Genomic DNA, 24,575 nt, shown 5'->3' with positions numbered 1-24,575 from the left:
AAGTACCCAGCAAGGCTGCACTTCAGATAAAAAGCCAAGGGCCAGTGGGCCAGTGACATGTGTATATGCACCAGGAGGAATAAGGCAGCTGACCGGAACTTGCCATAGGCACTATTTTTGGTAGATATGCCTCTGGCCGGGGGTTGCTTTGCTGACCCCAGGGGTTCCACCAAGTAACCCTGCCTCCTCCATCGCTAGCAATTTTCTACTTTTAGAAATGTTTCCTTTTATAAAAATGAAGGCATCAGCCAACAGATAAAGTGTGTGAATGTTCCTGTGATGTTGAAAACAAACAGACCAAACAGACTGACCACACAAACCAGCATTCCATTTGCTGTTATGTACATTCACCACTTCCATCGTTATGCCAGACTTGTGTCACAGCCCAACAAGTCCTCTCTTTAATAGAAAAACTTCAGTGGTCTGACTGATGACCGCATTTGGGTTTTGAAAGGCAGTTTGTTCCAGGACAACTGATTAGTACCCTGACATGGGGATGAGGGGAGGTAGTGGCTATCTCCAGTGGTGTTTGGCAGGGCAGTAACTTGAGTTACCTGGAACAAGCTGATTGACTCTTGGCATGCTGCAATCAACATTAAGTAGATTAGGCTTTAGGGAGGGTGCACAAAAGTAGAAGTGCAGAAGTCAGTGGCCGTCCAATCCCTGCAATGCCGAGCCATCTCCCTGGTAAAGAGAAGTATTACCTTCTGAACCATTCCATGACAAACTCCAACAAAAACTAAAGTTGCCTTTGCTTAGGCACTGTAAAATTTGCGTTATCTTGAAGGTGGAGTTTCCTATTTTCTTGGAGTCAAACTTGCTGTCTGTGGAAATGAACGCATAAAGCTGCCATAGACTGAATAAGACCAGTATTGTCCACTCAGCCTCTCAGGGGTCTCAGGCTGAGGACTTTTACATCATCGGCCATCTAGTTGTTTCAACTGTAGATGGCAGGAATTGAACTTGGAGCCTTCTGCACGCCAAGGTGCTTTACCCCTGAGTCATGCCCCCACCTTCAATTCATTGTGGGCACTACTAAACAATTTGGAAATGACCTCACTCTATCCTTGTTGTTGTAAAAAAGTAGCTTTAAAAAATAGTTCAAAGTGCTTCACAAGTACTCTCAATGATGTTAAAATCATAGAGTTGGAAGAGACCCCAAGGGTCATCAAATCCAACCCTCTGCCACGCAGGAACACTCAATCACAGCACTCCTGACAGATGGCAATCCAGCCTCTGTTTAAAAACCTCCAAAGGAGACTCCACCACTCTCCGAGGCAGTGAATTCCACTGTTGAACAGCCCTGATGATTAGGAAGTTCTTTCTAATGTTTAGGTGGACTCTCTTTTCCTGCACCTTGAATCCATTATTCCGTGTCCTAGTCTCTGAGGCAGCAGAAAACAAGCTTGCTCCCTCTGCAAGTTAGTTCCATAATATTATCCTATTATTTCTGATTTGTAAGTGAAGAGAGGGGGGGGGGGGGGGGAAGGAGAATGGAAGTCAAAATCTCTTGGCAACTGAGTCAGAAAACCTAAATCCTACCTTCACAAGGCACAAATCCTATCAGGAAGCACAAGGCAGCACTCTTGGAATAACTCCCCCTGTCTTTCATGTGGCTTAAGCTGAAGAACTCTCCTGTGGGCAGCAACATGTAGCTTCTACTCATCTGTCTCCATCCTGCTATCCTTAAGTTTAAACCCCGTCACTTCACCTTAACGTAAGGACCACTAATGGCTGAAATAGTGAATCTAATCAAGTTAACTGGCAAGATTTGAACCAGGGACTTCCTATATATCTCACACGTGCACACGCACATACACCTAATACACTGCATCAGGACATCCTCAAGAGAGCTGTTGGCTGCAGGATCCCTGGAAAGGGTGGAAACCTTTCCCTGCCCTCCTCAGAGTAGTCTGAGAAAGTAAAACAGCTTGCACAAGTCTCTAAGTCACCTGCACCAGCCATGAAGGAAACCAGCCAGGGTTGTACTTCAATATGTTCAGACTTGAAGTGCAGCCGTTGCTGTCACAGGTCAAAATGACATTCAAGACATCTGTCTTTGCTCTCACTCTCTAGAATGGGTTTTCAGAGGGGAATGACCATGGCTTAGTGATGGTGAAGGAGGAGGAGTTTGGATTTATACCCTCCTCTTTTCTCTCCTGTAAGGAGACTCAAAGGGGGTTACAATCTCTTTTCCCTCCCACCCCCCACCCCCACCTTGTGAGGTGGGTGGGGCTGAGACAGCTCCAAAAAGCTGTGACTAGCCCAAGGACGTAGGTAAGGGGGAGGGTTTCTCGGTTTCAACCCCCCCCCCATTCATGTCCAAAGCTCCGCTTCCCATTTGTGGGTTTTAAAAACATTTTACTGGTTTTTTTTTGTTTTTGGCCTGCAGGGGGCACATTGTTTGGCTAGCAGCACCAAACGTTCCAGAATTGTTTGGGGGACCCTCCTAATGATACTACCCAGATTTGGTGAGGTTTGGTTCAGGGGGTCCAAAGTTATGGACTCCCAAAGGGGGTGCCCCCATCCTCCATTTGGATTTATAATGGGAGCTAATAGAAGATAGGGGCTTCACCTTTGAGGGTCCATAACTTTGGACCCCCTGAACCAAACTTCACCAAACTTGGGAGGTATCATCAGGAGAGTCTCTTACTGATACCACCCAGATATTGTGAAGTTTGGTCCAGGGGGGGTCCAAAGCTATGGTCTCCCAAAGGGGGTGCTCCCCAATCCCTCTATTGTTTCCAATGGGAGACTAATACAGGAGATGGGGTTGGCTGAATCCCTTGAGGGTCCATAACTTTGGACCCTCTGAATCAAAACTTCACCAGTAAACCTGGGTGGTATCATTAGAAGAGTCTCCTAAAGGTACCCCTGAAAAGTTTGAGATTGCTTCTAGCTTAACAATTGCACCCCCTGACAAAGCAGCCCCCCCCCCAAATTTCCCCTACCTCTTAGGATTTCTCCTTTTAAATCCACACCCCTTCAGCATGGATTTAAAGGGAGAATCTGAGGTCCCTCATATCACCAGCATGGCCAATTGGCCATGCTGACAGAGGCCGATGGGAATTGTAGTTCCTGAACATCTGGAGAGTCAAGCAGGTTCCCTACCCTGGTTTAAGAACAGAGCCTGATGTGGGAGTCCATACTCCCATCAAGCCTACCAGCATGGCCAATTGGCCACATGCTGGACAGAGGCTGATGGGAAATTGTAGTTCGAACATCTGGAGACAGCAGGTTCCCTACCCTGGTTTTAGAAGAAGAAGAGAGAGTTTGGATTTTCTATCCCTTTCACTCCTGTAGGAGACCTCCAAAGGGACCTTACAATTCTGCTTTGGCTCCTTCCTCTCACAACAAACACCCTGTGAGGTGGGTGGGGCTGAGAGAGCTCCGAAAAGCTGTGACTAGCCCAAGGTCACCCAGCTGGCGTGTGTGGGAGTGCACAGGCTAATCTGAATTCCCCAGATAAGCCTCCACAGCTCAAGCGGCAGAGCAGGGAATCAAACCTGGTTCCTCCAGATTAGAACGCACCTGCATAACCTAACTACGCCACATTGAAAGTGATGCTGTTTCAGGATGGGGGATAATCCACCCCAAAACCGCATCACTTTCAATGTTGTTTAACTGGGGAGAATTTGGGCTCTCTAGTTTAAACACTATTGAAAGTGATGCTGTTTGGGGGTCCAGCATCACAGCGGCTGCCGGGGGGGAGGGGGGGGCTCCATTTTCCCTCTATGCCTTTGCCCAGAGGGGCGGGCAGAAGGAACTGCCGGCTGCTGGCTGGGAGCCCAGCTGGCGGGGGGCAGGGGAGGGCAGGGCAGGAGAGTCTGCCATCCCCAGCCTCGGAGAGCTGCTTTTATAAGTGCTAGGCCAGGGGCGGGGCTTGGGGAGGCGTGGCCATGCCCTAGGGGCAGGTGGGGGTGTGGTCCCAACCCCGAACCCCGCCCCCTAAAAAATCTATACCTACATCCCTGAACTAACCCAAGGTCGCTCAGCTGGCATGTATTGGAGTGCACAGGCTAATCTAGTTCCCCAGATAAGCCTCCACAGCTCAAGTGGCAGAGAAGGAATCAAACCCAGTTCTCCAGATTAGAGTGCACCTGCTCTTAACCTCTACACCACTGCTGCTCCTGCTTCAGTATAAGGCAGAAGATTCATGTGTCCATGATCTGTTTGTAACAGTAGCCCTATCAGCTCCGCAATAAAAGCTTATATCAACCAGTTCTTCCCAACAAGCTTCCAGCCCAACTCCTCTTCCTTACCAGGATGTAATCAGCCCAAACGTCCCGGGCAGATTGTAGCGCTGCCTGGCGAAGCTTCATAACATGTTCATAACGGGCATTTGACCAGTGCTTGGGACCTTCTTCATCTGGATAAGTCCTGCAAGGAAAAATAAGGCCCACGATCAGGACTCTGAAAGCAGTAAAACTTCCCCTTCCAAGTACTGACGTCATTCTGTGTGCTTGGACTAGGTGTACAATTGTTAGAAATTAAGAGGATTCAGGCATGGTGATGTTCAGTATCCCAAAGATCTGGGGATGAACAGGTAGAGTGACAGGTTCTCTGTCACAGAGAACATGCCCAAATTGGCATTTTGAGAAGGGTAGATGAACTTTAACTCCACAGAGACCTGTCTAATCCATTCTATGCTACAACTCCAACAGCTGAAGAGTTCACAGTATACCCTGATGGGCAGTCCCTTGAATGGTCATGCTTGCATATGGCCATGCTCCAAAACCAGCCCTAAGAACTTTGAAACCAATGTTTGTGATACTGGGCTCAAGATTCAGCATCCTGGCACCCTCCGCTTTCTTTTTCAAAAAGCAAAAATCAATTAATAACCAACGTTCTAGTCCTCAAGACTGAAAAGATAACACTTGGAAGGGACAGGGGTGAACCTGTGGACATTGTCTACTTGGATTTCCAAAAGGCTTTTGACAAAGTTCCTCACCAGAGACTGTTGAGAAAACTCAGCAATGAAGGAATAAGAGGGGAAGTCCTCCTATGGATTACAAACTGGTTGAGAAACAGGAAACAAAGAGTGGGTGTAAATGGGAAGTTCTCACAATGGAGAGATGTCGGGAGTGGTGTCCCCCAAGGATCCATTTTGGGACCAGTGCTCTTTAACCTATTCATAAATGACCTGGAAGTAGGGGTGGGTAGCGTGGTGGCCAAGTTTGCAGATGATACCAAATTATGTAGGGTGGTGAGAACCACAAAGGATTGCGAAGAGCTCCAAGCGGACCTTGATAAATTAGGTGAGTGGGCTCAGAAATGGCAAATGCAGTTCAATGTAGCTAAATGTAAAGTGATGCACATAGGGGCAAAAAATCCAAACTTCACATACATGCTACAAGGGTCAGTGCTATCAGTCACAGACCAGGAAAGGGATTTAGGCGTCTTAGTTGATAGTTCCATGGGAATGTCAACTCAATGCATGGCAGCTGTGAAAAAGGCAAACTCTATGCTAGGGGTAACTAGGAAAGGAATTGAGAATAAAACTGCAAAGATTGTCATGCCCTTATATAAAGCAATGGTGCGACTGCACTTGGAGTACTGTGTCCAGTTCTGGTCGCCGCATCTCAAAAAGGATATTGAGGAGATAGAAAAAGTGCAGAAAAGGGCAACAAGGATGATTGAGGGACTGGAGCACCTTCCTATGAGGGAGAGGCGCTGCAGCGTTTGGGGACTCTTTAGTTTGGAGAGGAGGCGGCTGACTGAGGGGGATATGATTGAAGTCTGCTACAAAATTATGCATGGGGTAGAAAATGTTGACAGAGAGAAATTTTCTCACAATACTAGGAATTCCACAGGGGGGGCATTCATTGAAAATGCTGGGGGGAAGAATTAGAACTAATAAAAGGAAACACTTCTTCACGCAACGTGTGATTGGTGTTTGGAATATGCTGCCACAGGAGGTGGTGATGGCCACTAACCTGGATAGCTTTAAAAGGGGCTTGGACAGATTTATGGAGGAGAAGTTGCTTTATGGCTACCAATCTTGATCCTCTTTGATCTGAGATGGCAAATGCCTTAACAGACCAGGTGATCGGGAGCAACAGCCGCAGAAGGTCATTGCGTTCACATCCTACATGTGAGCTCCCAAAGGCACCTGGTGGGCCACTGCGAGTAGCAGAGAGCTGGACTAGATGGACTTTGGTCTGATCCAGCTGGCTTGTTCTTATGTTCTTATGTTCTTAAGGGAACAAGCAATGACAGGTTAAATCTCAGACGTCCAGTTCAAGGGTGGATCTGAGAGGTTGCTGCAAAGGTCGCAGAGGGGGTCTTCTTCATCTTACCCACCACTTTACTCCACCCTGACAAGCAAGTGAAGCAAGTTGTGCTAAACAAGAAACTATGTGCAAATATGCTTCATTTGTACAATTTACACAAAAAAACCCCCAGCTTTTTTGGTACTCATGTAGCTGGACTTTCAAAATGCTACCAGATACAGCAGGTGAGGTTAACAGCATCAGAAGAGCCCTTTTGGATCAGACCACCAGTCTATCTAGCCCAGAATCCCACCTCATGCAGTGGCCAACCAGTCCTTCTGGAGGGCCAACAAACAGGGCATACAGGCCAAGACCTATATAATAACACAAGAAGAGCCCTGCTGGTGCAGACCAGTGGTCCATCCAGTCCAGTATCCTTTCCCATAGTGGGCAACCAGAATGCCAACAAACAGGGCATAGAGACCGCAGCCTTCCCCTGATCTTGCCTCCTGGCGCTAGGATTCAGAGGTTTATTGCCTCTGATCATGGAGACTAGCTACAAAGGCTAGGAGGCAATGGTACACCTCTCTTTCATGGATCCATCTAATCCCATTTTAAAGCCGAATCTCCTTCTAAGTTAGTGTATTAATTTCTTTTGATTATTGTTGAGTAAATGCACATAGTCGATATTAGCAGCTTCTTTTAAAAAGTGTTTCCAAACCAAAAAGAGCAAAGATCAGAGGAAAAACTATTGAAAATATTAAATGGGGGGGGGGGGCAGTTATACAAAATGAATATATACCAAGAACTTGGTACTTTTTCAGCCTTTGCAATTACCCAAGTTCAGCCATTCTGGTAGGGCAATGGCTGTGCAGACCCCCTGATTCTATATGAGCAAAGAAAAAGACAAAAAGAATTCAGCTTCTTGGGGTACTAACTATGCATTTTCCTCACACACTCCCTGGGTGCCAATGATCAGATACATGACACTCCAGCTCTCATGGTCATGACGAAGTCTCAGTAACTTCGGGGACAATTCAGACTGGCACTGTGGTGCAGAGAGAGGGAGTTTTCAGTACTCCCCCATCGCATCATTTTCCCTACCCTTAAATGATAACGCGGGGGGAGTGCTGTTCGGAGCAATTGTAAGAAGGTCTATTCTTCAGTAAATTCCATGTTATTAAATGGGGACTACTCTCAAGAAAGGGTCTTTAGGACTGCAGCCTACATCTACTAACATTTCCAGTAGCTTTGTGTTTCAGTGGCCTCTGCAGAACCCTACCTCTCCTCTTCACTAGAATAAACTATACAAAATGATAACAATTGTACAATTATGTAAGAGAAAAGTATGCAACTATGTTAGACAAGTATGATGTACACAAGCAGTAGAATGCAAACTATCTGAGCTCAGAATTTTACTTTGTTCAGGGAATACCCTGCACTGAACTGCATATCAAAACTTTGGTGTGAACCAAGATTTCTGCAAACAGATCTGCTCATGCTGTCATTACCAAACCAGATTACTATGCCTGCAAAATGTAAAAAAGGAAGCGGACTGCGAAGCATAGCTGTAGCTAGAATGTAACTTCTTTGGACTTGGCACCACCTCCAAATCCAGCTCTAGTTGGCTTGTTCTGTCCGAGCTCCCTCTGCTCTTTTTTAAAGTGCACCTTAGTAGACCACATGCCTCTCACCACCTCCCACCCCCATAACTACTCACTCACCTGGGTTGGTCCATGGGACGCCATTCCACTGAATGGTACATACTCTGAACATTGACCAGCCATTCCCGAAGCACAGCTGTTGTGTTGTCCACATTGTGGTCAGTCGCCACCCTGCAAAGATGGGGACAATGAGACGCAGCCTGGTATTCCTTTTACCATTCCAAAGCCACCCACAGCAGGTCATGTAACCCCTAGCTCAGAGCCCTAACTTGCCACCCTTGGGAAAACGAGGAGCAACAGCAAAAATAGCCTCCATGTAACGATGCTCTAGAAAGTTTTCCTAGCCCCTACAGTAAAAACAAAAATACTAAGGAAACATAAAGACATGGGGCCTATAATGTTATTCAGGGGCAACATCACATTGATCGACCCCAAACTCTGCCTTCCCCAACCCCTCTAAATCTCGCAGCAGAGACAGTGTATAGAACTCTAGTAACACCAGCACTCCAGGATATATATGCTCGATTCCTAAAATGCTGTGGGCAAAACTTCTGACAATCCCTTCATTTATAGCCTGACTTTCTCTCTGAGATTCAAGGCAGATTGCAAAATACAGAAAACTGTTCAGACAGCAAAAGATATCCAGTAGACAAAAAAATAGTACTAGGATTATAGAACTGGAATGCAATGTCAACAAAAACCCATCTAAGGCATGACATGCCACAATGCAGAAAGTAGGTTACAAAGGTAGAAGATAATTCAATAAATACAAGGGGGTGCATACTGATAACACTGCAATAGCCTACAATCCTGTTCTCTTATTAAAGTGACCTCCTGAACTGTTCCATTATGTGTGTGTGTGTAAAATGCCAGCAAGTGGCAGCCAACTTATGGCGACCCCATAAGGTTTTCAAGTCTCATGCCACAGTTCTAATCCCTTTATAAAAACACCCTCTTGAAACATTTCCGTTTTGCATGTTTTGTGAAATTATAAAGGGGGGGGGGCTTCCTGATATCCTCAGGCAGGTCATTCCACAAGAAAGGCACCAGCTCCAGATTTGCAGAGAAATGTCTTCTGTGGAAACTTCCTTGTATTATGGTCTCACATAAGATCCTGATATCCAGAGAGAAGGACTATTTAGTAAATGTACTTATATATTTGGAAAGGCATTTGGTTACTTTTGAAAAAGCTTAGAACAAATATATTTTGAATTTATTCCTCATCTTTTTCTCTCTTCCCCCCTTTTGTTTGCTCTTATAGAAGAAGAGCCATTCAAGTGAAATTTGAAATTCAGTTTGGAAACTATGTAGGTGAATTTTTACAATGAAAAGTGTTGTATTATTATTTATATGAAAATTTAGGTTTAATATTGAATAATATGAATGTTTTATTTTTTATATAGCGTAAGAAAAAACAGTTGTGCTCCTACAGGAGTAAGGAAAAAAAATACTTTGTACAACAATTGTACGTGCATATGGGAAGGTTCTTTGGGTTTTTGTTAATTATATGAAAATGAAAGGATTAGATAGACTTTTATATATTGACACTTGTATTTATACATTTCAGATTGGCTTGACAAAGGACTGCCGAAATAAAAACCTAATCTAGAGGTTTTATAGCCATATCTGACGGTGTACTTACCCAAAAAAATTTTTTTGTATATTTGTGATAGAAAGAATGTTGAAATGATACTCACCTAGTGAGTTGGAGTACGCATGGGTGTAATGTTTGTGACAGTACCTGTTGTACACCTGCCTTGTTTATTATGGCAAGATGAGAGTACGGCACTCAAGGTCTGGAACAGAAATGAATGTCAAAAGATGCTTAAGGGCTTTGACCTCTAGAGTGGGGCAGAGGGAAGAATGGGGAGGCCTTCTCACTCCCTATTAGAAATACACCTTGAGCTCTTCACCACTGACTGAAGTCCACAAAGCCTTGCCAAAAATGAGTGAACAAAAGCCATCCCTTTCTCACTCTGCTTCTGAAGTGCTCGCTCCCATCCAAAGCAATCAGAATAGAGCTAAACAATAAAGAACAACAATAGTTCTGCATTTCTTCCCCTCTCCTTCCCCATCTTGACTACTGTTGGTGAAAAAATCTTTCAAAAATAGGTACAGTTATGGGGAAATGGATTACTTTCTCAGCACGTTCCTCTGTTGAGGGCGGGGTACAGCTGGTAGTCTGTTACAATAGTGAAAAAAATGGGAGATCGTCTCTCTTAAATCCTCCACAACGACTTCAGGCTTGCCATATAAGTGCATGAGATGTTTCTACCTGCATTCGTTCCTGGCAAGTTTTAAGGAGGACATGGACAACTGAAGAAAGAGGGCAGATGAGGCAGACTGATGCTGTGAGAATACAAGTGTCATTCCAAGCACCTTAACGCTGTTCAGGAAGGGAATAGTGTTGCTGTAGAACTCAAGAGAGGCCTCACTTATGCGTGGCTTTCCCTGTGCTGCAGCATGGGAAGAAATCTTCTAAAGGTACTTGTCTTCCTTCACAATAGATCCTCAAGTTACTGCAGCTTTCAGCTATTGGCCAGAAGCTCCCAAGTATGTTGAAAGAGTCAGAGTCTGGTTTACCAACTGTATCTGGCCCTACAGCCTGTTGGGCACCACACTAGAGATCACCGGAGTCAGCCATGGCCTCCACACACCAACAGACTGCTGATGGGCTCCTGCTTTTAAGACCCAGCTTGATGCCAACAAGATCCCCTTGGAGTTTTCTAGGTCACCTTACACAGCAGTGGCATAGTGGTTAAGAGCAGGTGCACTCTAATCTGGAGAACCAGGTTTGATTCCCTGCTCTACCACTTGAGCTGTGGAGGCTTATCTGGGGAACTAGATTAGCCTGTGCACTCCAACACATGCCAGCTGGGTGACCTTGGGCTAGTCACAGCTTTTCGGAGCTCTCTCAGCCTCACCTACCTCACAGGGGGTTTGTTGTGGGGTGGGGGGAGAGAAGGAGATTGTAAGCCCGTTTGAGTCTCCTTGCAGGAGAGAAAAGGGGGGTATACATCCAAACTCTTTTTCTTATGTAGTGGTGGTGGTGGTGGTGGTGGTGGTGGTGGTGGTGGAAAGGACTATCAAGTCATAGCTGACATGGCTACCCCATAAGGTTCAAGGCAAAAGATATTCAGAAATGGTTTGTCATTGCCGGCCTCTGTGCAGCAACCCTCGACTTCCTTGGAGGTTTCCATCCAAATACTAACCAGAGATGATTCCTTTTAGTTTCCAAAATCTGACAAGATCGGGACAATCTGGGCCACTAAAGAAAGACAATTCTCTTTGGCCTTTCTCTACAACTCGGAGTTTCTCTTCTTCTTTTCAAATGGGTAATCTCATGATGTTCTGGGGTGGTTCCAAAGTGTTACTTTCTCACATTTCCTCATTTTTTCCAAAGAGCCAAACTGCAAAGTGGTGCTCAGCATAACTGTCCCACTGAGCCTTTGCAGTGGAGTCAATCATTAGGACTGCCTCGTTTAACGAATTGACTGCAACTCCATTCTTACACATACAGCAGGAATCCTCAAACTCTGACTTGGTGCTTGTTCAGAGGACTACCTTAACTGCTTTAAAGTAATTAGGAAGCTGATTTTTACTAAAATGTTATTTTTTTAAACCTCAAGTGTTTGGCCCTTTCCGCATGGGCCAAATACAGAGTCCCAGGGACGCTAAAAACAGCATCCTTGGGAGACTGTTCGCAGCAGCGCCAGCAACTCCCGAGCGGTGCGAAGCTGCTGTTTCTTTTTCGGAAACAGTGGCTTCCAACCACTGCCATGCGAACGGCAGCAGCTGGAAGGCGCCATTTCCCCCCCTTTCCCGAACGCCTTACCGTCCCTCCGGCCTTCCTGCGTGTCGCACAGGCCAGGGGACATGCCCCCCCTGCCCTGCGACTCCAGAGCTGTCGCACAGGCCAGGGGGGCATGTCCCCTGGCCTGTGCGACGTGCAGGAAGGCCAGAGGGACAGTAAGGCGTTCAGGGGACGGTACAGCCTCAGCGCAGGCTGCACTGTCTTCCCCACCCCTACTGGGACCGTTCGTGCGAACGGTCCCAGGGGGGGTTTGTCGGCGTCGTTTACGCCGACGCACCCCCGCACCGTGGCCGTGCGGAAACGGCCTCTGTAAAAATTTCACCTGGGAGTTACTGTTTTAGAACTGGCACCCATCTGCCATACAGGGGGAGATACCTCTCCTAAGACAATGACAATTGTGCTTGTCTCCATTCTTATACAAATGCAAAGGTAAGCTGACCTAATCATTAATTACAATTATTTGACTTCTTTAATGACAATTATTAAACTTTTTGTAAGGAGCGCCAATACAATGCAGATTAAGCATTTTGAACAATCTGACATTCCAAATTAGGGGTGCCCAACATGGTCACATGGGCAGCATGATGCCAGCTGACATTTTTTTCTGGCACCCATCAAGTATTTTTAGGAAATGGGTGGGGTGAGGTAGGGCCAGCAAGGGTTCTGAATGACTATTGGAGATTTGATTGGTTGTGCAGCTTTTTTAAAAAACATGGCTTTGGCAGTAGCTGTTACCATAAAACAAGGATCCACATGGTATTACTGAAGAGAAGCTGTGGCAATCATTTTGCAGCTGGCTCTACTTCCTGTGGCAGCCATGTTCTTGTTGCGCCCACCATGCCGTGTCAGAATTCCAAATATGCCCGCAGGCTCAAAAAGATTCAGGACCTCTGTTCTAACGAATAATATTTGAGCATAATGCCTGTGTCTTTGATACTTGGAACTTGTATGCCAATAAAGGCTTGTTGTTGTTGTTGCTGTTGTTGATACTAGGAACTTTTGTGAACACAGCTGGCAACATACCAGGGAATGCTGGGATAGTCACATTGCCCTTCTTTCTGGAGTTTCACAGCCTCTTGTGGGAAAGTCACTGGCACAATGAGGTATTGTGACACACATCAGGGCAGTGCAACTCAGATGGAACACAGAACCACGGTTTACCTTAGTTAAGATTAGTTTACAGAGCACAATTGCTCAAAAACCTTGTTTGCATAGACACACACTGGTTCTACTGCCTTTTTCTCTGGCCTGATACCCCCTAGCTATAGAGACCAACTAGCACAGTGGTTCTCAACCTGTGGGTCGGGACTCCTTTGGGGGTCGAACGACCCTTTCACAGGGGTCGCCTAAGACTCTCTGCATCAGTGTTCTCCATCTGTAAAATGGATAAATGTTAGGGTTGGGGGTCACCACAACATGAGGAACTGAATTAAAGGGTCGTGGCATTAGGAAGTTTGGGAACCACTAGCAACAAGCCAAGGTGGTTCACATTCACAAGTCACATGAAAGCACGCTTGAGGCTAGTTGTGGTTCATCAACCAAAATCATGGTTTCTGATCCTGGTTGGAAAGACCCTAATTAACCCTAGTTAAGAGAGTAGCCTGCATTCAGACAACCATACCAGCTACCTACAAACCTATTTGTCCACTAAAGTCATCTTCTGAGACTGTGGATCAATTGCCTCCACCTTCTGAGATCAGGCAATAGTTCATGGGACCAAATCTATGAATTCTCTCAGGATGGAGACCTGCCTGCCTCTTGTATGGTCTTCTGCCAGTAGGTGAAGATTTTGTTTTTGTTTCACATAGGTGATCCCTTCCTCCCTCCCTCCACTTTGTTGATTTGATGTTTTTGTATGTGTATTTTTGGTTCATGGATGTGGTTGTTTTAAATGCTTTTAAAGATGCATTTCCATGAGATATGTTTGTAATCAGTTTGTTTCTCGGTGGCCCTGAAGAGGCCAGCAAGGCAGGGCATACATTTTGGAAATAAATAAAAGAAAATAAACCATTTTACATCCGTCTTACAATGGGGATGCCTCTCTTTCTCAAGCAGTACAATGTAGACAGCCACACAAGTCAGCAGAGTCCACAGTCTCACTTTTCCGAAGAGGCCATTGTAAAGCTTGATCAGTTTTAAACAGGCACATCAAACAAACTTCACATGTGGATCTAAGAGAAGATTCCCAAGCCTACAATAATTTGCATTTTGACAATGCAAACCTAAACAGACTCAGAAATGTGTAACTCTCTTTAGGATTGCACTGCAAACAGTCCACTATGCCTAAAACTTTTGCAAACTTAAATACATTTGCAAACTTAAATACATTTGCAAACTTAAATACATTTATGACTTATGTCCACATAGGCTATGATTTTGGAAAGAGAATGTTAGCCAAACCATGCCTTTTTAGTACAGGATAACTGTATTGCTTAAACCTGACAAACTGCCACGTATGAATCAGCTCCTCCTGGTCTCCACACCCCCAGTCAGATAAATGCCTTTTGCTGCTGGGACAGCAAAGCAGAGTATCAGTGTCATTCCCTTAGCCGGTTGCCAGCACAGGAGTGTGGAAAGTCAGGATTATGTGATCAGTGTTTTTAAAACTTCCTGAATATATATAAGATGGAAGATGTTCAGAGGAAAAGCACCCTTCAGAAGGGGCCACGCTGCACATGAAATGGTGGTTCCAATTTTTAAAGCCGGTCTTTGCCAGAGGGAGCAAACTGCCTGTCTCTGAGCACGTGCAGAGGCAGTGAGAGCCAGAAAGCAGAATGTTTTAAGGGGGTCTCAAAACTGATTTTGAAGCTACTGATTATAGAAGTAAATTGAACATGTTAATTCAAGGAGAACAGAACTACATAAAAAAACCCCAACTCATACAGCATATTTGCCTCCATCCCTTGAACCACATATATTAGCTTGCAATGCAAAGAAAGCAACATATCTAGATATTTATGAATACCCTGGCCTGTTTTATGTATGATTTCTGAAGAAAAGCATCATAGAACACATATGCAGCTAGGTGATTATAAAATCCCCATAGAAGTTTGGTAAAACCGTGCAACTTTATGGCATAAACTGTTTGCTAGTTGTAGGACAGTTCTCACTGCACTGAAACTGCCAAATTCCACGTTACATTGTCACTTCCCCTATTGCCAGTAAGGGGTGAAATTCTTATCGCTCTCTAGTGAAGAACGCTCTGAAAACCGGAAAGGTGCGTTTTGAAAAGAAATAAAAGTCCTCTTCAGAAGGGGCTACTCTGCATTCGCTCAGAGGCATTTAAAACAGGCAGCTTTTTGTATAAACTTGAAAGCTCATTTATATTGTTTCTATTATTTCCTCGCTCCCGCTCCCCAAAAAAAGCGTGGCAGGAAAGTGCAAAAACACACAACCCTAAAAATTATTCCGCCGCAGACGGGTCTCTTTGGCGGAGTTTCTTTGGCAAAGGGTTTTTCGCAAGAAGTGGAGGGGGGGGGGGCAGGCCCCCTCCTGTTCCTTCCGTGAACTGAGCGGAGGCTGCCTCCCAAGGCGAGCCGCGTTGCCTGGCGCTGACTCCCGGGAGTAAGGCACGGCAGGGGCTGCAGCCTGCCGCGGGGAAGAAGTAGAGCCACTCACTCACCACAGCGCGATGCGGTCCTTGGGGTGGCGCAGCCTCTCCAGGCAGCCCAGCGCCGCCGGGAGGGAGTGAGCCGCGTTGCGGGCCAACAGCGCCAGCAAGACCCGCGGGGGCCGCAGGGGGGACTCGGGCACCCACCGCTCCTCCGGGAAGTAGCCCCCCGCTGGGCGCGCGCCCCACGCCGCCAGCGCCAGCAGCAGCAGACCCAGCCGGGAGCCCCCGCGCGGCATGGTCCCCTTGGCTGGCTGACTGTCCGTCCTCCGACAGGAAAGGCCGCCTTAAAGGGGCACGGGGCGAGCTCCGAGGATGGAGAGCGGGGAAACCCCGGCTTTGGAAAGGGGCGGGCCGGGGAGGGAAGGCCCTTCCCTTTAAGAGGAGCATTTCTGCCCGCCGACCGGAGCAGTGCCAAAGCGAAGGACCCGCGCCCGTCCTGGGTGGAGGATTTTCTTAGGCAAGAGATAACTGGATGGGAGGCGGTTTGCCATTGCCTATCATCGCAGCACGACCCTGGTATTCCTTAGCAGTGTCCCATCCAAATACTTCTAAAAGCGTGTGGCTGGCCCAAAGTCACTCAGAAAGTTTTCATGGCAAAGTGGGGATTCGAACCTGAGTTTCCTGGATCCTAGTCCCACACTTTAACCTACTACATCTGGACAGAATTACTGCTTTCTGATCCGAACTCACTGCTTTTTAACGGAGAGGCCTTCTCAAAAAAACTAGTTTGCAGTTTATCTCCAATCACCCCCCACCTCCCCAAGCTTGCAATCTAAAGATTTTGTTTGTTTCAAAATTTTACCACCACCCCTCCTTCTTTATGGTTCAAGTATGGTGATCTGCTTTGCAGAGTGTTTTTTTGTGGTAGAGACCCATCATTTGGTAATTCCTGGGAAGGCACTGGTTCTGATGTAATCATGCCTAATAATTTGATGGAGGCATTGTTGGTAATTGTGGCGAAACGGGCTTGCTTTTGGCTGGCAGGCCCTACTTCGCACTCTGCACACCCCCAGGAGTTACCGACTTTTCCTGGGGAGGGCTAACTTTCTCTTTGGGTATGCTGCCACCACCTGATCATTTGAGGACTGCCTGCTGGGGAAGATCAGGATTTCCCAGCTTCCTTTCCAACTGCACAAGGCCCCTGCCTCAGTTTCCCCTTGGTTCCCCTCTCCTGGGTTCCACAGGGTAGACTGGAGATCCTGGAGGAAAAGCTGCTCAGCCTTCCTCTACACTCCCCTGTTTAAATATGGCGTGTCCAAGACAGTAGGGCATAGAAGTGGTACAAGAGAACTTTCCTCCACAGCTAAGGTTTTAAAAAGTATTTATTAAAAAAGAAAATAATGATTACCACCATATGTTTTAGCACACACCAGATTTATGCAAGGGTTACAAAATAAAAGGAGATAAAGCCGCAAATCCTCTTTCTATCACTAATACCACATACCCTGGCTAAAAGATGAATTTGTAGAAAGCAGGGTGGGTCCTTAAAGCTTAAAATGTTGCCATTGGCAAAGAGCTCCCATTACCTGGCTGAGCACATGGTCCAGAAAGGGGCTGCCGCCTTCCCAGTTCAGGCGAGAGCTCTGCTCCCCTCCAGAGAGACCTGAGCCAAGAGACCTCGCCCCTCTCTTCCCCTCAATTTATCAGATCCCAGACCCCACCCTCCTTTGACCAGGTCAGACTGGGTCAAGATATCATTTCCCCCTAGGTCAGGTAGCATTTCCTGATGTTTCTCTGGGATTTCTAAGTCCTCCAAATCTCTGGTACCTGGTTGGAGAAGGAGAGGATGAAAGAAAAAGGAAACAGAAGGGGGGGGGGGGAAGGAGCCATTTCTCCACAGTAATCCTAGTACTTTTGACTTTTGAATCATTTGTTGGATGCATCCACCTAGTTGCTGTGGGAGAACAGCAGAAAAGCTGATACATGTACCTTCCACAGCCCATTTTAAAGAGATAGGTCTTGGGGTGGCCCCCTCTCTCATTGGTGGATTTAAATTGTTACCGCGCTGCTCAGGGTAACACTTTCCTTGCTCTAGAGTATCCCGCTCTCGGCAGCGCCCAGGAACCCAAGCAAGACCCGACAAGGCTCGGATATATAAAAGAGATTTATTGAGATGCTGACCTAAGTGTCAGCACCTCCCTTCCGCACCAACACTGCGCTGCCTAGCAGCCTTACAACACCTTAAGTACACTTTCTCCCGTCGGGAGCCCGGGAGAATCAAAGACAGCCCACCACCATTCAAAACAACCAATCATTCATTTTACCGCAACATTGCGGGAACCAATCAGTGTCCGATGGGCATCCTCTTCTCAAGTTTCGGCGCCAAGAGTAGGCTGGCGAGCGATGACCGTGATCCCACTGACCGGGGGGACACACAAAAGGTTTTGCCTCTCCAGGTGTCGGAGGTCAGGAAGCTTAAAAGAGGCGATGACGGTGAGTCCCCTTATCTGCACTGCTGACCGAGATTAGAGCAGGGAGCAAAGGCGCGCTTCGGCTGAGGGGTTTCACCGCTTTGTCCCGTGTTAATTACGCATCAGGGGACTTTTACGTGAATGGGATAAGTCCGGGTGGGGCAGAGATGGCTCTCTGCCCCGCGCCAAGGAGGTTCCATACAAGCACAAATACAGGGAAACTTACAAATCCTATTTCTACCTAATACAAATCAGTTCCTACCTAAACAAATACAAGACAGAAATAAATTTTCCAATTGTTTTTAGTTCAGACATAGTCCAGGAGCGGGATTCTCTCCTGGCTCCGCTATCAAAATCACACCAGAATGCTCTGGGCTGTAAGACAAGGTCACCCCAAATCTGTAAATGCCCAACACACCCTGACATTGCAAAAGTTTGGGTCCCCTACACCTCATACATCAGACCACTTGAAAAATGCCACCTTGTGGTCCCCCGCCCCAAGATGCATTTGGAGAGATATCATCCCCCCGAAAGAAAACAAAAATGTTGCGGGGTTGGCGCCCCAGATTACATTTTGTGCAACAGAAGGCACTCCAAACCCCACAAGGCAGCTTCATCTCATCACTGGGGTACTTCTGCAATGCCCCAAGCATTTTGGAGCACTCCTCTAAAAAAACAGCAATGCTATGTTCTGTCACCTGTTCCTATTTGGTAGGACTATCATACGTTTAGTCTTAATCTTTGTTTGTTTGTTTTTTAAACATATCAGGGTGTACAGCTGAATAAGCAGGAGTTTTTTGGGTGTGTGTGTTTAAGGATTTAGTGTTTGGGTCCCCCCCAAATATTCTAGCCTAATCTCCATGGTAAAAACACACAATGGACTCCCATGGGATTTTTTTTAAAAAAAAAAGATCAGGGTGTACAGTTGAATGAGCAAGGGATGGGAGGAGGGGTCCATGTGATGGGGTGGGGGGGGCTGTGTGTTTAAGGATTAAATGTTCGGGTCCCCCGCCCCCAAATATTCTAGCCTAGTTCCCATTGTAAAAACACTCCCTATATATTTGAGGCTAATCATCAAAACAACTACTGATCTCCCCACCTTACAGATCTTATACATTGTTACTTCACCCACACGCCACACACACGCAGAAAGGGTTTGGGGAAATGTTGAGAAACTGACCATGTTACAATACATGTTACAACTGTAACTTGAAAATGCTGTGACTTGGTTGAAGACACTCTCTCTTTGGTAAGAGGGGTGCATTTTTTATTCGGTTTAGAAGAAGGTTAGGGTTGCCAAGCTCCAGGAGATGACTGGAGATTGGTAGAAGAAAGCTGATTTTTGCTGCAAAAACGTGACACTCTTTTCAGCTGTATTAAACAATCCTTTGGGGAGGGGGCAACAAACCCCAACTGATTCCTTCCCTGCACAATACTAACTGTTCCCAGCATTCTGCTACGAGACAGGAAGGGGAGGGGGTAGTAGAGAGGTCTGTAAAACACCACAATTGGAAACTCCTCTCTTTCTCTCTGAGTTTTAAATGTTGGTGGATGCATCATGCAGGAGGGAAAAATGGATTATTAAGAAGGTATGCGAACTGGGGGAAGGAGGGGGAGCTATGTGCAAAACTCTGTATGAGCTTCTAAAAAGGGGGGAGGGAGGAGCATGTTGTATAATGTTAGGAGCCAGAAACATCTCACTCTGTGTATGTCATGTAGCTTTCCTCATTAATGGCTTCTCTTGTTTTCTGACCAAAGGAAATAAAATGTGCATAATTGTTTCCCCTCAAGACAGCGGAGTCAGTTTTCCCTTCAAACATCCTCTCTAACCTTCTCACCCAGTATGTAGAACAGCTGTCGTTTGCCATTGGAGCAAAGCTACTGCAGTTCTTTTCCATTTTGGACACTGTATAGAGACTTCCAAAGCCGTCATCACTTCCCCTTGACCGCAACATTGGCATCAAGGAACAAGGCCTATGTCAGTGGGAGGATATTCTTTTTCATCTTTGCACACCCAGTGATGTTCAGTAGTAAATCAAAGACAAAGAATGCGTCTCTGCTCAGTTCAAACATGACAGTTCATGATCGCTTATAGTGTTTTGACCGGCACTGGGAACATCCTTCTAATAAAATACTTGAGATCATGACTTGAAACATTCCTATTTTTCTTTTAGCCTTTTTTAAAAACATCCAGCCTGATCTGGGAACTTTTGGGTACTGTTAAGAGAACTCATCCATCTTTTCAGCACTGTGGCCTATTTCTGTGGTGTTAAGCCTGCTCTATTCCACTGGAGGTGAAAGTGGAGGGGGAAAGTCATATAAATGAATGCTCCTCATTTAGAACTAGGTGTCAGATTCTGCCCGTGCCTTTTTGTTAACAAGAGTTTTGCATGTTTGTGATTCATGTGATTGTGCGCTGGAAGGTGAATCCCCAACCCTCCTCTGCCATAAAGGTTGCTGAGTGACCTGGAACCAGCCATTCTGTCTCAGCCTAACACAGCAAAGGTGCACAAAGTGTAGGTAAAGCTTTATTCAGTCACTAAAATACTTGATAATGAAGAGGAGAGACAGAGGTAGTGTTTTAGCTATATCACTAGTTGAGAGAAAGAGGCTAAGTAATTTTTGTAAAATGTAAATAATTAACAAATGTAATGGAAAATCATAGTCACAATTCTAAGGGCTAAAAAAGAGTACAAAAGGAGGAGGGAATAATTTTTTCTGATGCCATCAACAAATTATGGTTCTTTTAACTTTGTGAGGGTGGAATGTTTTAGCTGTTCATGTTTTTAATGTATTTAATTATTGTGAACCGCCCTGAGCCCTTTGGGGAGGGCGGTATATAAATTGAACAAATAAATAAATAAATAAAATTTTATGCATAAAATTATACAGAAACCTTAACAGAATTCTCAAAATCTCAAAGTTATTGCTTTTAAAATATTGCTGATATTCCACAACAGATTGGTTAAAAACACTGAATTACTGTCATAGTTTTCTTAACTTTTTCTCACAATATAAAATTCATATTATTGTAAGGAATTCCATAGAAGCAGAAATAAAAGGCTCTTTGGTGTAAAAGACCGTTTATTCAGACATCTTAGAAAGCTCAAGTACACGCAGTGGCAGGAATAAGATCTCCCGCCAGAAACACAGGTTATAACTCTGTACATCCCATCCCCTCCGATTCCCATGGGAGCGAGTCTCATCTCCCTACGCAGAGATAAAGGTCTCCGCCGGGCTGGCCCATGCGCCGGGCTGTGGGTAGATGTAGTCAAAGGCCAGGCGGCTGCTTATATCTCATCAACACCATTGAATCCTTTACACGCTGCCTCGCTTAAAGAAGACCCCTTTAGGTTTGCAATGTCGGAAGAAGCTGGAAAGCAGAAATAAGAAGGGCCTATAAGGCGTCAATATTTTCGGAGAATAAACCCATTGATTATGCCCAGAGGAATACCCCACCCGCAGAAGACTAGCCTTCATATTGTAAAGCGTTTGCGATTAAGCTTGAGAGTCCAGGATGGCGTCAATTCGTAATGCTTGTAGCCCATCAATAATAGTGGATGGGGAGCCTCTCTCCGGTAGTCGTGCCGAAACATCGAGCAGGGGAGCCTCGCTTAGGTAAACTTGGAATGGAAGACAGGATGAATATGTTACTAAGAGAGTTAGGCAAATCCAATCGGGCCAGTGACATCATTAATCGCACTTTAGTATCCTGTGAAAAGGTCTGATCTTTTGCCTAGTTTAGAAATTTATGCCGTCTCTGAGATTTTTGGTGAGACAAATACGCCCCGAAGCCCTGCATGAGAGGAAATCAGCCGGTGCTTATCGCGTACGGCTTTTGGGAAGTCTTTAGCCTGTTGTAAGGCAGTCCTGGACCGTTTTCCACCCTCGGCCAGGGATGAAATCCATTGTTGAAAACTCTGGAGGATCCAATGTTTCCGCCAGGCTAGTTGCGAAACAGCGGCGGGAAAGGAAAGAGGCTGACCAGACTTACAATTTGAAGGGGTTTTTTTGTACTGCTATGAACACGCATTGTTATATGGGCGTACTCCGCCATAGCGGAATTAGCTTCGCACCAATTGTCTTGGTGGTAGTTGGTGTAACAACTGCGTAAAATACTGCTCTAGGGTTCTGTTAAGTTCTCTCGACTTCACCGTCACTTTGAGCGTGGTAAGAAGTGGCCGAACGCCTAACAACCCTAGAAACTTTCCAGAACTTTGAAATGAATTGGGGGGGGCGGCGGTTGGGAGATATACTTGGTAGAGTGCGGAGTTACTTGAGCGGTAAATATGCTGAATAGTTTCTAAACTTAGGAGGCGGAGGGATGGGAAGCACATGGAATTAAAAATGGGCTTGTTTTAGAAAAATAAGAGTCCACCACCACCCACAAGACCGTGTTGCCGCCCGGCTTTCTGGCAAATCTGTAATACAAAATCCATGGAGATGACTTCCCAGAGGCGGGGAAAACCACCGGAGAGTTTCAACAGACCATGGGGCTTTCGGAAGCGATAGTAGCTTCTGCACAAGAAGCCAGGCAACCTTTAATGCGTCGATCTCAATGTCTGTATCATCGCGCCATGGCATACCGATGGCCTTGGCCGGGCCAAATGCAGAGGATTTTAGAAAGCCAAAATAATCCAGCGAGCGGAACATCATGGCGAGCCTCGAACCTGCTTCGCGAGGAGACGCATTACCAACAATCCCGCGTAAACGCATACGATACTCAAGCGCCAATTGGAATTAAGCCTTCCTCCGCCCGAGACCAGCGTTAAGCCCATACTCCCTCAAAGTTCCGTAGGAAAAGGAGAGACCAGGCTGGGAATGGAAGTGGAGAAGGAGGAGTGGATGTCTGTGAGATCGGTGACAGCCAGCCCTAATGGTGGGAGGAGAGAATAGTCGCGTGAGAATGTCCAGTAAGCTGAAAGCTCCACCCCCTCGGGTGGCGGCGAGCGCATCAGCCAGTTTATTAGTTTTCGAGGAAAAAAAATGGACCCGTGAAAAGCTTGAAAAAATGCGATTAGCGAAGTTGCTTAGCTGGAACATCTTGAGGGGTATAGAGAGGCGTGCAAGTTCTTGTGATCCAACCAAACTTGAAAGGGGTGTTTAGCCCCTTCCAGCCAGTGGTATGTAAAAATTAAGGAGAGTGCTACTTTAATGGCATACGGTCTTTATCCCCACAGTCCAGTTGAGTTCAGCGCGAATTTCTTTTGATAAAGTAGCCTGCGGACCAATATATCATCTTTTATTTCTCACCGCAGCAGGGGTACCTTGCCCCAAAGCGCTTTGTCGAGGCATCCACGTGAACCACAAAGCGAGGGAGATCTGGGTCAGGGAGTGCTTTAGGATAAGATTCGGTGGTAAAAGCAGACTTTAAAAGCTGAAAGGCTGTCTGACGTTCTTCGGACCAGGAAAGGGCCGGGCTGACTGGCCGGACGAAGTGGATCGCTACCCTTAGTAGCGTAAGAAGGTCTGTGAGAGGAGGAATCCAGTTTAGCGAATTGGGGTATAAAAGTCCGCGATAGAAATTAGCAAAACCTAGAAAAAGATTGGAGTTCTTTTAGGTTGTTGGGGAGCGACCATTGTTGGAGGACGCATCAATCTTAGCAGGATCCGGTACAGGCCCTCGGTAGAGATCCGGTAACCCAAATAGTCAATAGAGGTTTGGTGGAAGCAACACTTGGAAGGATTTGGCAAAGGGAGTTATTGAACAAAGCGTTTCAATACTTCCCGAACCAATGCTTCATGCTCCTCCATGGTTTTGTGAATAAATTAAAGCGTCATCTAGAAGTACACCACTACTCCTTGTACAATAAATCATGGAGAACCGTTGATAAGGGCCATAAAAGCTCCGGGGGGCCCATAACCCCGAATGGCATTGTTAAGTATTCAAACTGTCAAACTTTGTTAAAATGCAGTCAAGGAGTGTTCATGGCCTTCAGCAATTCTGACCCTGTGGTAAGCTTCTCTCAAGTCCAGCAGTAAAGATCGTCCTTTGCTTGAAATGGTCTAAGGTCCTTGATCAAGGCAAAGGGGTATTTATTGGACAGGAGACTGCATTGAGACCTCGGTAATCTGTGCAGAGCAGTAGGAGGCCATCTTTCTTTACAAACAATACAGAACAGCATGTGTGTGTTTGGTAGCCAGCGTATGAACCCAGCGGCGAGGTTCTTGTCTAAGAAACGCGAAGTTCCTTCTCCTCATTAGGACCTCCTCCTGGTAGATTCTGCTGGCGTTAAGCCCTGGCGCAGCCATTCACGATTTTGCAGTCAGTGTCTCTATGGGGTGGCAACTGATGCATTCTTGCTCCTGAAATGCTCTGGCTACAGATCTTGTGAAGATGCGCGGTGGGATGCGGTAGAATCGGAACATCGCTGATGAAGCCAGGGGTGTATTATTGTGTGTCAGGAGAGTCAGTTTCCCCAATTCATGTATGTTCCCGCTTAAGGGAAGGTCCAGTAATTCAAGATCCTTTCTTTCAAAGGAATTTTGGTTCATGTAACAACAACCATGGCATGCCCAGAACTATGGAGTGTTTGGCCACAAGCCAGAATAAACTAATTTTCTCCCAATGGTCGGTAACCGGTTGCATTTTGAACTGGGCGGTCATACGGCTCGAGAGGACTGCCGTCCATCTGGGTGAAAGGTATGGGCTTAGCGAGGGGACTTGGTCTAGACCTAGCTCCTCCATGCACCTGGGGCGCGGTAAACAATGGGAGCAGCCAGAATCCACAAGGGCTGAAGGCTATAATGCGAAGGTATGCTTAAGCGGGGTTGGCCAGAAGCGGCGGATTGTAATGGGGCTGCCTTCACTCCCGCGTCTGGTCGAACCCGCCATTGGGCTGAAGACGAAGCAGCTGCTTC

At 46.2% G+C, this 24,575-nt stretch overlaps 1 protein-coding gene across 1 annotated transcript in view; it reads right to left on the bottom strand.

Moving 5' to 3' along the window:
* Positions 1 to 15,587, bottom strand: part of COLGALT1 (collagen beta(1-O)galactosyltransferase 1) — a 35,324-nt gene extending 19,737 nt beyond the window's left edge. Inside the window, 3 exon segments of the mRNA XM_048491678.1 lie at positions 4,263 to 4,380; positions 7,937 to 8,047; positions 15,313 to 15,587. Of these exon segments, the coding sequence (XP_048347635.1) occupies positions 4,263 to 4,380; positions 7,937 to 8,047; positions 15,313 to 15,539 (456 nt within the window). The 5' untranslated portion in view covers positions 15,540 to 15,587.
* Between the last annotated feature and the right edge of the window lie 8,988 nt (positions 15,588 to 24,575).

This window comes from Sphaerodactylus townsendi, linkage group LG03 (assembly GCF_021028975.2).
Source record: "Sphaerodactylus townsendi isolate TG3544 linkage group LG03, MPM_Stown_v2.3, whole genome shotgun sequence".
Classification (NCBI taxonomy): Eukaryota; Metazoa; Chordata; class Lepidosauria; order Squamata; family Sphaerodactylidae; genus Sphaerodactylus; species Sphaerodactylus townsendi.
The sequence above is the reverse complement of the archived record's forward strand: the minus strand, read 5'-3'. Positions and strand labels throughout refer to the sequence as shown.